Source organism: Sus scrofa, chromosome 6, assembly GCF_054392235.1.
Source record: "Sus scrofa isolate SSC_HxYL_T2T_F1_AM1 chromosome 6, Sscrofa_HxYL_maternal_Yorkshire_Landrace_v2.0, whole genome shotgun sequence".
In the NCBI taxonomy this organism is placed as follows: domain Eukaryota; kingdom Metazoa; phylum Chordata; class Mammalia; order Artiodactyla; family Suidae; genus Sus; species Sus scrofa.
The window spans coordinates 103,102,611-103,118,204 of NC_139388.1; the positions used below are offsets into that span (position 1 = coordinate 103,102,611).

Below are 15,594 nucleotides of genomic sequence, written 5' to 3' on the forward strand. Positions count from 1 at the left end.
AATGTGAGTGTTTCATTTCAAAGCCTTTCCCATAGTGGAATAAGGCACATGAAAAAGCAAAAAGCAGACTGTTGTAGATCCCTTGTTTCAATAGCATCTGTAGGGATCTCCAGAGAGGGGGACATGCTTTAGCTGATCCCTTAAACAATAACCTCACTATACACAAACAGCAAACTTATTTTTGCTTGCTCTGCTGAAGTTAACAAAAAACATCACACACCCATTTCAATTTTTTATTAAAATACTTTTTTGTTTATAGGGAAAACCAAAGAAACAATACAAAACTTTAAGAGTTGTAGATCATGTAAAATATAACAAACAAACTCTTGGGAATGGAGAATAGATTTAAAAATCTTCAAAGAAGCTTTCATAAAAAGCTTTAAATCTTTGGCTTATTTATATTTACCTCATTCTTCAGAAGTCTTAGTTTATTTTCTCCATTTTGATGCTATTCTGATTTATAAATAACTGTTCAAAGAGTCTAACATTTTATCAATTTTGTTTTCTAAAACTTTAGAAATTGCATTTATAAATAAAGACTTCTCTTACAGAATCTATGTAAATAAAGACTTATTGTATTTGAATTATCATTTGTTTTGGTGCCACAGTTGTGAGTACAGTTTCGGTTAATAATCAGATGTTATGGGGGGGGGGACAGAAAAACCAATAAGCAAGTTCATGTCTTACTAAAGGAAAGAAACCTTTATATATATGGCTTTTATAATATCTACTGATTTAATTTTTTTGATCTAAGTATAAATTTTTGATTAATTTTTTTAAGCACAGCATCAATATAGAAGTGAATTGTGCTTAGATTGGTATTAGAAGGAGTAAATTTTAGTGGGGCTATCAGTTTCCCAAATTTGACTGAAATTGGGAAATGGAAAAGAATTTCCAAATTCTTTTAATTTGGAAAAATGTGATTATTTAAAACCTGAAATACACTATAGAACTGGAAATGGAATCTTTTAAGTGAATGCTTTCTTCTAACTCCTTCATAAGCCAGAAAAATTAAATAAAATTTGAATATAAAACCATTACATTTAGGGATAATTTCTACTGAGCAAAATAGAGATAAGAAAAATCAGTTAAAACATAACATGGTTCAAGAAATTATTCTTCCAATAAGAAATATTATATTTTAAAATTTAAGAAAGAAGTCCTAAAAAAGATGATAAATACAGTATTTAAAAGTTTGCTGACATATTTAGGGAAACATTAAGCATGTTGTCAATAAACACAAAAGCCTTCCTCTATTCACAGGTATGAATTACTCTGAAAAACAGCAAAGTTGAAATGAAGCAGCTGGCTGCAGACTCCTTTAAAATTTTCTCTTAAGTTCAAGAAAACCTTCAGTTTTACAGGTGTTAATGAAGACAGGGAACTATGTTTTTTTCAAGGCACTTGTAAACAGGCATTCTAGGTAAAAGTAAGAAAAGGACATCTCGATGTTTTCCTATCAAAAAAAAAAAAATACATCCAGGACTAAATTTCAACTTTTTAAAAGTCTAAAAAAGTACCTTGAGTGTTACAGATAACCTCAGAGTTATCTGAAAGAGCAGAAAAGGTATCAAGTCTTTACACTTCATGATAGTTAATTATAATATTACACATGATCTTGAAACTACTATTCAGATAATGAATACAAAGTGTCCAAGAGTATTACCTATTTTTATATACTAAAATATTTAGATATACAAAGAGGTATTCCTAAAAGGTTACTTGTAATTCAAATATGTACTATTTGAGAAATTTTGTAAAGTTAAGAATCTCTGAATATAAATATTTACACTTTAGGTTCATGCTTGAAGATCGGGATTTTATTGCCATGAGGGGCACATACAGTTTAAGCTTATCTTCATTGAAACATTATATGAAAAGCTGACAAAACATTCTGTAGTATATTTAGAGTTAACATCATCTTAAATAGAGAATTTGGGGGGGGTTCATTATTTTAACCTCCTACTGTGTGATTATCCTTGTTTAACAAGAACATCTGATCTAGATGTAAACCTAAAGGAAAGATTACAAACTAACACAATAATTAATGTAAATAATCTTAAGTTTGTTTCCGTTAGAACCCCCAGCATTTTCAACCCTTTCCATTCATACTGCTAACTCTGCTTCATCGCCTCTGATCGACCGCCTGTCCATCCACTGCAGAACGTGGCACTAAGGCTGAGCAGGCTTGTCCTCGTGCCCAGTGAGCACAGCTTCCCTATTTCCATAAAAGGGGCATGTTTCCCAAAGTCCAGTTTAGCAGTTTTTCCCACTCCTGGTGCTCTTTAGGCTAGCACCTTAAGTCAGAAAAAAGCTCTCCCTTCCTAATTACTTACCCCAGCAGAGTAGTTCTCAAAGTCTCAGGTGTGCCTTGCAAGCCTTCATGAAGATGCTTCGGCACTTCCCACATCAGCACTTGGGGCAGGGGATGGAGGAGGAGGAGAAACTTTCCCTAAAGCTTTGCCAGTATGTGTATGTGTAGGGTGGATTCTCTTCTGTAAGGTTAAACTACAGTAAGCATTTACCTTCTAAAACCAACATAAAGAGGTCTGAAATTAAGCTTTTTATGTGGATTTTTTTGTGAATTCTCAGGGTGATATATTTGAATATCTACCCTATTTATGGAACAGAAAATAATACCAGGCACAGTGAAAAGAGGCAAACAACCCTAAAAAGCCAGTGTCCTAGGAGTAGCACATGAAGAAACTAAAACTAAGGTTAACATACTCTAGACCTCCAACACAAAAGCCTTTTGGAATGTGACAAGAAAATGACACCAGGCTTTGTGTTAGAAACGTCACCTCTCTCAAGGCATTCTCTGTGCATCTGCTTCTCATGTTACCAAAGTTGTACACGAGTTTAAGAAGAAAGGGCTTATTAGTAGCAGCGAGCAGTAAGATAAATAGAACAGTTATAATCATAATTTAACACAATCATGGATTTTTCATACTTCAAAAGTAACTCAGTTCAAATTCTCTACATCTTCTTAATCTGCTGGCATTCAGATGCAACCAGTAGATACCACTGCATAGCTTTTCACACCTTAGATAAACTGCTTGGGTTTACATCTCTGTTCCTTCTTTAAAACATGCAGTTCATACACTTGACAGTTTTACTGCCGTAGTCAATGCACTCTGGACCAATGCACTCACAGCAGGCATTATGGAACCAGCGGTATTTGGACGCTCCCATGGACTCGCAGGATATCTTACACTGATGTATGGACATGCAGTCATCAAAATAAACCACAGTACACATGTGCTCTGAAAGATAAAAGGTTAAGATTTCAGAGCATTAAGTAGGAAAAGTAGGAAATACATCAATACCTAGCTGAATATTATTAACAATTATTTAGGAGTTCCCATCATTGCTCAGTGGTAACAACTGACTAGAATCTATGAGGATGTGGGTTTGATCCCTGGCCTCTCTCAGTGGGTTAAGGATCTGGTGTTGCCCTGAACTGTGGGGTAGGTTGCAGACATGGCTTGGATCCTGTGTCGCTGTGGCTGTGATGTAGGCTGGCAGCTGCAACTTTGATTTGACCCCTAGGCTGGGAACTTCCATATGTCATGGGTATGGCCCTAAAAAGGCAAAAAAAAAAAAAAAAAGCCCAAACCAGTTATTTATCTTAGCTCTCTTGCCCCTGGTCAGCACAGGACAACGAGTGAGGTATGAGGAAAAGATCACATTTGTTAATCACATGGAGAAGGAAGCCTGAGTTGCCTACTCCAGCTCAGACGCAGAGGGCTTCTCCCACCACTTCATCTGATTTCAGACTTTGATCTGGAAGGAAATGACTGGGCTTAACCACAACTGCTATGCTTCTGGGCTTCACTTTTCAAACTGGGCATTTCTGATAAGATTTCCCATGAGGAGAGAATTCTCCAGCTAAAACAAGTTTGAAAATATTGTTCTAAAGTTACACTGAGAATTTACAGTAAAATAAAATAAACTTAAGTAATTCGAATGATGCAAATGTGGTTAGCAATGTGGCATAATCCAGCATTAGCTATTAGAAAATACCTGGGTTGGTGTTTCTAGGAACTGGCTCCCTGCTTATTCATGAATTTGAATAATCTTTGAGAAAAATGTATGAATCATTTAGTATTATGTTGATTGTTTACATTTTTATAATAGAAAGTGATAGCAAGACACATTCTGTACATTTCTGATGTTTTCCAAGACCTAGAATTTATCTTATAAAGGACTTTAACCTAAGAGGAATTAAGAATTCTTATTCTTTATTAACAAAAGCTAAAAAAAAAAAAAAAAAAAGGGAGTTCCCATTGTGGCGCAGTGGTTAACAAACCCGACTAGCATCCATGAGGACGTGGGTTCGATCCCTGGCCTCACTCACTGGCCTTGCTCAGTGGTTTAAGGATCTGGCATTGCTGTGAACTGTGGTATAGGTCACAGATGCAGCTCAGATCCCACATTGCTGTGGCTGTGGCTGTGGCTATGGCTGGCGGCTACAGCTCCGATTCATCCCCTAGCCTGGGAACCTTCATATGCCGCCATTGCAGCCCTAAAAGACAAAAAAACAAACAAACACAAAAGCTGTTTTGCTTTTACTACTAATGGCCCAAGTTCATGCTATTTTAGATAGGTAGAGTTGTAATGGAGGACACAACAAAAAAAGCCAAATAAAAAAGCACAAATTATACTGTTTGTGCATAATTTATCTCATATTTTAATAAATAACTGCAATATTGATAATTGTCTCATGCTTCCACAGGGAAATTGTGTGGAGCCCTTCATCTGAAAACATCACAGACTTTTATGAACATGCCCTTTACATTCCAATGATAAGGTATGACCTGTCCTCATTAATAAATGTTCCTTAACACATTCTCCTAGTTGTACATGTCACTCTCTTGTTTAGTTTTGCTTCTGACCAACAGAGCTCATTGGCAGAGAACTGGCTGGGTTAGTACACACCTACATCAGGTATCTGTAACACCAACTTGCTCACTGAGAAATTCAGCTGATGACTGGGCACCATCTGTAGCACCAGCACTTCAAAGAAACCTGACCTCCGAGGACCCTCCATATACTGACGACAAGCAACTCTGCAATAGGTAAAAGCAGCTCTGTTGCCATCTCATGAAAAGGGCAGTCAAAGCCTAATGCCAATAAATATCAAAATTAGATCCAGGTTACCTATTTTCCAATATGGCCTCTATTACCGAGTCTGAAGGAGTTGTGAGAACAAGTCCTCCTGTCTACTCAGGGACTGGGGTTACTACACTTACAAGGCTATGCACATTCAAAACCAAAAAGCCGCTCTAACACATCACCATCACATAGGCTTCCCAGACCACATGGAAAGAGAGGGGGCAAGAGAGAAAAAGTCAACCATTGGCAATTACCTTTGTCACTGGAATAAGGCGCATGAACATTATTGCTGGGAACAGACACATTTTGGTGGTGTGGCTGGTTCACAGTTTCTAAAAATGAAACCAGATTCTCATGATGGGAAAGCTCTTCTGCAACAGGGAAGGAGACGATGTTCCAGTTCAACTGAGTGTCTCCTTCTGTGAGAGCCCTAAAGAGTGAAGGGATAGGCTCATGAAGCTCCTCCACTGTGCTCTTAGAAGTTGGAGGTGTGTCACTGTAGTTTCGGGGATTACACATACCTGGGGGTGAGGAAAGAATAAAAGTTTATTTTTCTCACTGATTGAAACATCATGACATATTATTAAGTGCTGTTGTGTAATCCAAGCTTCAACACATTAAAATCAGGTGCTTTCTAACATTAGACATAGATACTTTCCTAGCATTCTTGTTGAGAGGGCCTAGAGGCAATGACACCCTAGCAGCATTGAGTATACCAAGTGCACAGATCTTGTTTTCTAAATACCTCTCCATGGCTAAGAGGAACAGAGCTCCCTGTAGAAAAGACTGACTCCAGTGCTGGATCAGGGAAAGGACAAAATGACCCTGGAACACCTTTCTGGGCCAGAAAGTAAAGAAGTGATCAATGAATGATGGAACATGTAAAAAAAATGAGGCAACCTGAAGGGGCTCCCACTGGCCAGACACTTTCAACATTAAAATTAAATATTGATAGTAATGGATTACTATCCTGTGAATAAAATAGGAACTGATGAGTCCTCAGATTAAAAACAAATGAATAAGTAAATGGAGGAGACAGGAAAAGTCTTCCTTTTAGCAGAATGTCAAAGGATAAATGTTGAAGGAATGAAGGAAAGAGAAAATCACCATTTGGCAACCACCACAGAGGAGTTTGATCAGATGGGAGTCATCAATGGATGCTAAGACTGGTGGGTACAAGTTCAAAAAGGAACATATTGATGTACTCTTGGAAAACCCTCCACCATTAATTCTGGTTAATGGTGTCTTTAACAAGGAAAAATCTGGCAGACCAATGCGCAAAGGAGAAAAGGTTGTTTAGTAGTGATGGGACATTATGTAAGCTTGCTTTTTAAAGGTTCACAAAGACTTTATAGGAGTGTGTGCCCTTGAGTGTGGTGTGTGCGTGTGTGTAGGGAGAGGGAGAAAGACAGGGGTACTAAGTAATAGAGCAAATGCAATAAAACGTTAATAACTGGGGAGTCTTTTTACCTTTCTGGTAAATTTTCTCTACATTGGAAATTGCTTCAAAATGAATTATTTTTAGGAAGTTCCCATGTAGTGCAGTGGGTTAAGGATTCAGCATTGCTGCAGCTGTGATACAGGTCGCAACTGCAGCTCAGGTTCAATCCCTGGCCCAGCAACTTCCACACACTGTGGGCGCAGCGCCACCACCAAAAAAAAAAAAGAGTTTTTTTTTATTTTTAGGAGTTCTCATTGTGGCTCAGCGGTAATGAATCCAACTAGTATCCATGAGGATGTGGGTTCAATCCCTGGCCTCATTTAGTGGGTTAAGGATATAGCATTGCTGTGAGCTGTGGTGTAGGTCACAGACACAGCTCGGATCCTGGGTTGCTGTGGCTGTGGTGCAGACCACCAGTAGCAGTTCCAATTCGACCCCTAGTCTGGGAACCTCCGTATGCCACAGGTGCAGCCCTAAAAAGATTTATTTATTTATTTATTTATTTTTGTCTTTTTGCCATTTCTTGGGCCGCTCCCGCAGCACATGGAGGTTCCCAGGCTAGGGGTCTAATCGGAGCTGTAGCTGCCAGCCTACACCAGAGCCATAGCAACGTGAGATCCGAGCCGCATCTGCAACCTACACCACAGCTCACGGCAATGCTGGATCGTTAACCCACTGAGCGAGGGCAGAGATCAAACCCGCAACCTCATGGTTCCTAGTTGGATTCGTTAACCACTGCGCCACGACAGGAACTCCCCTAAAAAGATTTTTTAAAAATTATTTTTAAAAGTGAAAATAGCACAAAAGAAGTAGTCACTATAGAAAATATTCCCAAGGAGTTCTTCTATAAAGGGGAGAGCTGAGAAAATGTTTAATTAGCCTCAGCCTTTGAGCTGTCCTGACACTGTGTGGAGCAGAAAGGAGCTACCCCAAAGAACCTTGCCCAAAATGTAGGTTTATAAGCTAATTAAATGATTACCAGCATTTCAAACCACTACATTTTGGTGTAGGTTGTTTACTAAGCAATAATAACTGGGACTGAATCCTCTGGATATCCTTCTGTGAACATCACATTTTAAAAACCTGAACTGTTTCTTTTCTTTCTTTCTCTTTTTCTTAATGGCCATACCCGTGGCATTTGGAAGTCCTGGACCAGGGATTGAATCTGAGCCGCAGCTGCAACCTATGCCACAGCTGTGGCAACGCCAGATCCTTTAACTCACCATGCTGGGCTGGGGATCGAACCTGTGCCTCCACATCAACCTGAGCTGCTGAAGTCAGATTCTTAACCCACTGCGCCACAGCAGGAACTCCATATTATGTTTCATTTTTGTTTAGCATCTACTAGGTCTAATATGGAGTTTTTCCTTTTCCTCAGATTAGAAGTTTGAAAAGTTTTACCAAATTTATAAATTCCTGTATTTTATATATTTAAGGAAGAGGAAAAACCAGCTCGTGTATTTCATATTTTGTTAGTTTAAGGAACAAGGCAAGAGCTGAAGATAACAAGGGTGTGAATGTTCTTTTTGTAAAATCTTTCAATAATTTGAACTTTTATGATTTAGATTGCATGACAGAATCATGGCTTCAATGATCAAATCTGACTCCTTTGTTCATAAAAGAGGAAAAAGACCTAGATAAGTTATTCGTCCAATGTTACATAATCTAGGATTAGAGCCAACTATGATTCAGCCTAATTTTGTGTCCACTGCTCTAATAATCACTTTCCATCAATAAATTTTAAATGCCACTGAGAAGCAAATAACACTTAGAATACCTATATTATGCACATAGACATAATATATTCTTCCACCAGACTCTATAATGAATGAAAATTAGTAATCAGAGAGGAAAGAGTAAAGAACTGATGAGGCCAATGGTTAGAAGAGCTAAACTCAACATATACTGAGACTTTGAAGAAACTTCAGGGCTCATTTCCAGAGATTTCATTACATTAAAAAAAAAATTTTTTTTTGAGTTTTGTGTATTTAACAAACTTATCTCAATACACTGCATTAAAACCAAGAAGTACTGGAGTTCCCGTAGTGGCACAGTGGTTAATGAATCCGACTAGGAACCATGAGGTTGCAGGTTCGATTCCTGGCCTTGCTCAGTGGGTTAAGGATCCAGCATTGCCGTGAGCTGTGGTGTAGGTCGCAGACGCAGCTCGGATCATGTGTTGCTATGGCTCTGGCGTAGGCCAGTGGCTACAGCTCCGATTAGACCCCTAGCCTGGAAACCTCCATATGCTGCAGGAAGTGGCCCTAAAAAAGGCAAAAAGACAAAAAAATAAAATAAAAATAAAACCAGGAAGCATGAAGTAAATACTTGCTTGGTAATATTTTATGGCATCATCATAAAACTTTCATATGGCTTCTTTTATTAGGATTTTATCCAGAGATCACCACTAGACACTCTTCTAGGAAATACAGATTTTGACCCTCTATTTCCACACTAAGCATTCTTTAGATTCTGCATCCTTTCAATGTTGATAAACTTCAAAGGAAGTGTGGGAGTTATCCTGCACAGGAAATGTAACCTTTTGAAATTTATGTAAATTCTTTAGTTGTCCATATTCACTATGCACAATGGATCATTTTCTGTTTGGAGAGTTACCAACAATCCATAGTTTAAACTGGTTAGTAAAGCCTTCCTGGGAAGCATCTTGCCACAGTCCCAAAGTTTATCACTGTTACATAGCTTTTCTGTAGTTTATCTTCATGATCATTTTCTTGAGAAAGTTTGTTACTTTGCGGCTGTTTCACTATCAAAATTGAAATATTAATTATACTAAAATTTTTCAAGAAATTGGCTCCGCTCACGACAGTCAGGGAGGCTAAAATCAGCAAACAAATGGCAACTAAAAAGGCAACACCTCAAATCCTTTAGGTGCCCAGAATCCTCCTACTACTTCTTTGAGCAAGCCAGAATTCTCGGCTATCGTGCTCTTGGTTGACAGGGACTAAATACGAAGGTGTTTTTTATTTATTTTTTTATTTTTTTGCTTTTACTGGTATAATTTATTACTCTGCAAATAAATATTCTTAATCCTCTTATTTAAAAAGTTATAAGGATACAAAACATTCCATTATATGGATGTTAACAATTTACTTTATTGTTAGATATTTAAGACCCTACATTTTCTATAATTAGAAATATTACTATTTTCCCTCTAAAACTTGGGCCATATTACATTTTTACTTGCAGTATATAAGAAAAACAATTTCCTAATATCCTCATGATATGTTTTTGCTAATCATTGCTTCTCTGATAGGACCAAAAAAAAAAAAAAAAAAAGCTATTTTGGGAGTTCTCATTGTAGCTCAGTGGGTTAAGAACCCGACTAATATCCATGAGGATGTGGGTTCAATCCCGGGCCCCACTCAGTGGGTTAAGGATCCCGCGTTGCCATGAGCTGTGGCGTAGGTTGCAGATGCATCTCGGACCCACATTGCTGTGGCTGTGGCGGAGGCTGGGAGCTGAAGCTCTGGTACACCCTGGGAACCTCCATATGCTGTAGGTGTCACCCTAAACGAAGGTGTTTTTTATTTTTTTATTTTTATTCATTCTTTTTTTTTTTTGTCTTTTTGCCATTTCTTGGGCTGCTCCCGTGACATATGGAGGTTCCCAGACTAGGGGTCTAATCGGAGCTGTAGCCACTGGCCTACGCCAGAGCCACAGCAATGCGGGATCAGAGCCACGTCTGCGACCTACACCACAGTTCACGGCAATGCCGGGTCCTTAAGCCACTGAGCAAGGCCAGGGATCGAACCTGCAACCTTATGGTTCCTAGTCGGATTTGTTAACTACTTCACCACGATGGGAACTCCCACGAAGGTGTTTTTTAATCTGTGCTTAATTCTTTTATAAGTCTGACCTATTTCATCAGACATTTGAAAACTAAGGATATGTCAAATTAAGAACTTATTCAATAAAACCACATTTTAGGGTAGAGATTAACACTAAGGGGCAAGAGAGTTATTCCTTTCTTTAATGAGCATGCATGGAGCCACAACAGAGTCCAGAGGAGCTTACAAGCTCCCACCCCTAGTCCACCTCTGATTCCACTCCCCAATACTGCCACTTTTAAAGTCTGTTCTATGGGTCTCTGGTGGTTACTGCTATAAGAATTCAAATAAAACTGATTAATTCATGAGTAGTATTAAAAACAACTTTAGACATTGTCTATTAATCCTCTTACACAAAAGATGAAGTTCACTTAATACTAACTCCTCCTCTCTCCTGTATTTCTAATAATTATATTCCTCTAATACTATAATTGGTTTCCTTTTTAATCTTGAATATACTAAAAATTCTCCTTTTTATTCCACATTGCTTAATTCCCTCATTTGCAGATAAGGATACTGACACCTTTCTACTTTCTCTACTCGACTTCTCCTAAATTTGACATCAACAAATTTGATAACTACATTCTGCTGCCTATGCACAATGAGATCTGCTTGTCTTACTAAACACTGACTCTGAACACAGAAAACCAGCAAACGACAGCTACCTTAACATAATCCCATGAACACTGTTGACTTCCAGACGACTCTGTGATAGAATTTCCTTGTCAAATGTCACTCCACCAAAGGAAAACATTTCTAATTTCAAGATAAAATGAACTTTTCTTTGAATTCCATAAAATATTGAAAACCATGCTACATTTCACACAGCATTACTATGAGGTCTTCTTGGCAAAACATTATTAAACCTGAATCTAATCAAACTTTTATAATATTAGCTCCAAAAGACTGGAAATATAGAGGAACAGGAGGAACAAGTTAAATTATATAAGGAAACAAGCAGTCAAATCCTGAATGTGGGATACTCTACAGGAAAACTGGTACAGCTTTTTCAGTATGTCAAATGGAACGAGAAAAAAAGAGCAGTGACCAGTCAAAGGAGGACTCAGACGCAGCAACCAGATACAACACAAGGACCTTGTCTGGATCCATTTGAACAATTCAATTACACAAATACTTCTGAGACATCAGGAGAAGCAGGATCATAAAATGAATTTTAGATTATACAAAGAAATTATTGTTAATTTTGTCAGGTGTCAAAATGGCATTATGATTACAAAGGCTAAGTGTCTGAATTTATTTATTTATTTTTAATTTAATTTAATTGGTCTTTTTAGGGCTGCATCCACAGCATATGGAGGTTCCCAGGCTAGGGGATGAGTCGCAGCTATAGCTGCCAGCCTACACCACAGCCACAGCAACGCAGGATCCCAGCCATGTCTGCGACCCACACCACAGCTCACGGCAAAGCCAGATCCTTAACCCACTGAGCAAGGCCAGGGATTGAACCCGCGTCCTCATGGATACCAGTCGGGTTCATTAACAACTGAGCCACAACGGGAACTCCCGAATTTACTTTAGAGATTGATATTGAAAGGGGCAAGAGTAAAAATTATTTACTGTTTCTAACTTGTTTTTAAATACATCCATGCAAAGAAAAAAGAATAAAAAAGGTCAGATGTCTTGAGAACTGCTACAAGTTGGTGACAGGTATATAGGAATCATTACACTCTTCTCTCCACTGCTGTGTACATGTGAAAATTTCCATAATAGAACATGAATTAATTCTTTACGACTAATATTTTCTTGTTGAATTTTCTTCTTTAAATTTCTATGCTTGGTATTTTCTTATCTTGAGGACGATACATAAGCTTTCAGCATATCTTGAAAAATCATTCTGCTTCTCAATGACATGCCCAATACCCTGTGGGACACAGTTCCTTCTCAGAACCTCTACTTCTTGCTTCAGTCAGATTAGCTGTCTCCTAGGTCTCTGTATTATTGATACTTTAAATCTTCTGTATAGTATGTTGTTTCAACATCTTTTTTTTTTTCTTTATAGGGCCACACCTGCAGCATATGGAGGTTCCCAGGCTAGGGGTCTAATCGGAGCTATAGCCACTGGCCTACACCAGAGCCACAGCAACTCAGGAACCGAGCACATCTGCGACCTACACCACAGCTCATGGCAACACCCAATCCTTAATCCACTGAGTAAGGCCAGGGACCAAACCCTTGTCCTCATGGATACTAGTAGGGATGATTACCACTGAGCCATGATGGGAACTCCTGCTGTTGTGACATCTTGAAAAAGCCTTTCTGGCAGAAGAGAAACTGCCCCTCTTAGGATAGCCATGTCTACCTAGCAAACTAACCAATCCAGCAAACTAACCAATCAGGCAAACTAACCAATCCAGAGCCATAGTACTCCCTCTGTCTGGTATACTCTCAGGAGGCAATATTCCTCTGCCTTCATCATCTTGGGCCAGGAGCCAGACTGCTAGGGACCACGCTAGAGATTACAGTCCACCAAAATTATTCCAGCTAGCTCACACTACACTGTTCTGCCTCTTTTTGCCTTTTCTGCAGAAACCCAAACAAAGACTCTGCCTAGACTTTCCTCTCACTCCTGTCTTTTGCCACTAGACCAAAACCTGGTGCTTCACTTGTGACCCTGAGAGGCATGCAGTGACACCCGCTCTGAGACCTGGGAGTATAATCAACACTGTTTGCTGAGCTTCTCCTGTGTCTCCTCTGCAGCTGTACCTGTCTGATCATCACATGAAAGAACACAGCATGCTATAACCATCCTTAAAATGCCAGTTAAAGCTATTATTTCCTTCAACCCATGTTTTTCTCTTTCTTGGTCTTCTGCCCTATTTTGTTTGATCAATCCTCCATCGCGCCTTTAAAATATGGTGTGTGAGAAGTATATTTTGAGTTCTTGCTTATCTAAGAATGTTTTTATTTTACATTCGCATTTTTTAAACTGAAGTATAGCTGACTTACAATATTATATTAGTCTCAGGTGTATGCCATAGTGATTCAATATTTGTATATACTATACTGTTTACAGTTATAAAATATTGGCTATATTCCCTGTGGTGTACAATATATCCTTGCAGCTTATTTATATTATACATATTTTTACTTTTTAATCCCTACCCCTCTCTTGCCCCTCCCCTTTTCCCACTGGTATCCATTAGTTTTTTCTCTAGATCTGTGAGTCTGCCTCTCTTTTTTTTGGGCTGTGCCAGTGGCATGTGGGAGTTCCTGGGCCAGGGATCAAATCTGCGCCATAGTTGGTGACCTGAGCCACTGCAGTGAGAATGCTGGATCCTTAAGCTACTGTACCACAAGGGAACTATTGTCTCTTTTGTTATATTCATCCTTTATTTTTATTTTTTAATTTAATGTAATGTAATTTTTTGTCTTTTTAGGGCCACACCTCCACACATATGGAGGTTCCCAGGCCAGGGATCTAATCAGAGCTACAGCTGCCAGCCTACGCCAGAGCCACAGCAATGCCAGATCTGAGCCGTGTCTGTGACCTACACCACAGCTCATGGCAACGCTGGATCCTTAACCCATTGAGTGAGGCCAGGGATGGAACCCACAACCTCATGGTTCCTAGTCAGATTCGTTTCTACTGCCCCACTACGGGAACTCCCATCCTTTATTTTAGATTCTACATATAAATGATAACATACAGTATCTATCTTTGTCTGACTTATTTCACTAAGCACAATACTATCCAGGTCTATCCATGTTGTTGCAAATGGCAAAATTTCATTTTTTATGGCTGAGTAGTATTTCAGTGTGTATATACACATACACATAGACACACACACACACACACACACACACACACACACACCCTACATTTTTTTTATGCCTTCACTTCATGATGGACCCTTAGGTTGCTTCCATATGTTAGTTATTGTAAATAATTCTGCTATGAACAGCATGGGGTGACTGTATCCTTTAATTAGGTCTTTTTGTTTTCTTCAGATATTAATTAAGTACTTTATTAATTAGTTTATTAAGTCATTAATTTCAGTTTATTCATTAGTTTATTAATTCATTAATTTCAGTATGGACTCACAACTATTTATTTTATACTCAAGGTTATAATCCAATGCTACTTATTTGTTACTTAAATTGTTCTAGCTCTTTTGGTGCTTTTGGTTGGCTCCTGTATAAATGTGACATACACACATCCTTAACCCACTGAGCAAGGCCAGGGACAACCTGCATCCTCGTGGATCCTAGTCAGGTTTGTTACCACTGAACCACAAAGGGAACTCCTTGAGGCTCATCTTATACATTTCCTGCCTCAGTGTCAGAACCAGACATTTCTCCTAGGAGCCCTGCTTCCTCTTATTGGAGTACAGTATTGGAAACCAAGATCTGGTGCTCATTGCTACTGCTATCTTTAAAAAACGGTCCCAATAGGAGTTCCCATCATGGCTCAGCAGTAACAAATCCAACTAGCATCCATGAGGAAGTGGGTTCAATCCCTGGCCTTGCTTAGTGGGGTTAAGGATCCGGTATTGCCACAAGCTGTGGTGCAGGTCGTAGATGCTGCTCAGATCCTGCATTGTTGTGGCTATGGCATAGGCTGGCGGTTCCAGCTGTTGATTTGACCCCTAGCCTGGAACTTCCATATGTTGCAGGTGTGGCCTTAAAAAGACAATAAAATAAAATAAAATAAAATAAAATAATATGTCTCATTAAAAGGCAGAGGATACAAAGGACATACATTACATGCAAAGTCAGAGTTCCTTCTTGGATAAGAAAGGTGATCTACATACATAAATCATTTGAACAAATCCTTTAAAGCAGAGCAGGCCTCTTGTTTTGGCTAGGACTCACAGTTGAGGTCATATACAAATACTAAAAGCAAAAAAAATTCTAAATATTCACAATGGAACCCTCAAACCTATTTTATGACAGCTTAGGGGTCTTTTGAATGAGAAGCAATCTGCTTTAAAAATGTAAGGCCAATTATATTGCTAAGAAGCAGGAAAGTTAAACCAATCTAATAGCCCAATGTGTACTGCAAAAGAGATTCTTTTTTTTTTTTTTTTTAAGGTTAATTTATCATTAAGTTTGAGAGAAATACCTCAAAGTTAAGCCACTGCTAATCCATTTTGGCTACTTAAAAAAAAAAATGACCTTAGTTAAAAAACAATCACCTAACACTTTACTTTGGAAAAGAAGGACTGTTTC

The 15,594-nt window shown here is 38.6% G+C and overlaps 1 protein-coding gene across 1 annotated transcript in view; it reads right to left on the reverse strand.

Annotated features, from left to right (window-relative positions):
- Nucleotides 1-219: 219 nt before the first annotated feature.
- TWSG1 (twisted gastrulation BMP signaling modulator 1) overlaps nucleotides 220-15,594 on the reverse strand; it is a 49,160-nt gene continuing 33,785 nt past the window's right edge. Inside the window, exons 4-5 of the mRNA XM_003127831.5 lie at nucleotides 5,370-5,636; nucleotides 220-3,263 (exon numbers count right to left, since the gene is read on the reverse strand). Coding sequence (XP_003127879.1) covers nucleotides 3,082-3,263; nucleotides 5,370-5,636 — 449 coding nt within the window. The 3' untranslated portion in view covers nucleotides 220-3,081. The remainder of the gene's footprint in view (nucleotides 3,264-5,369; nucleotides 5,637-15,594) is intronic.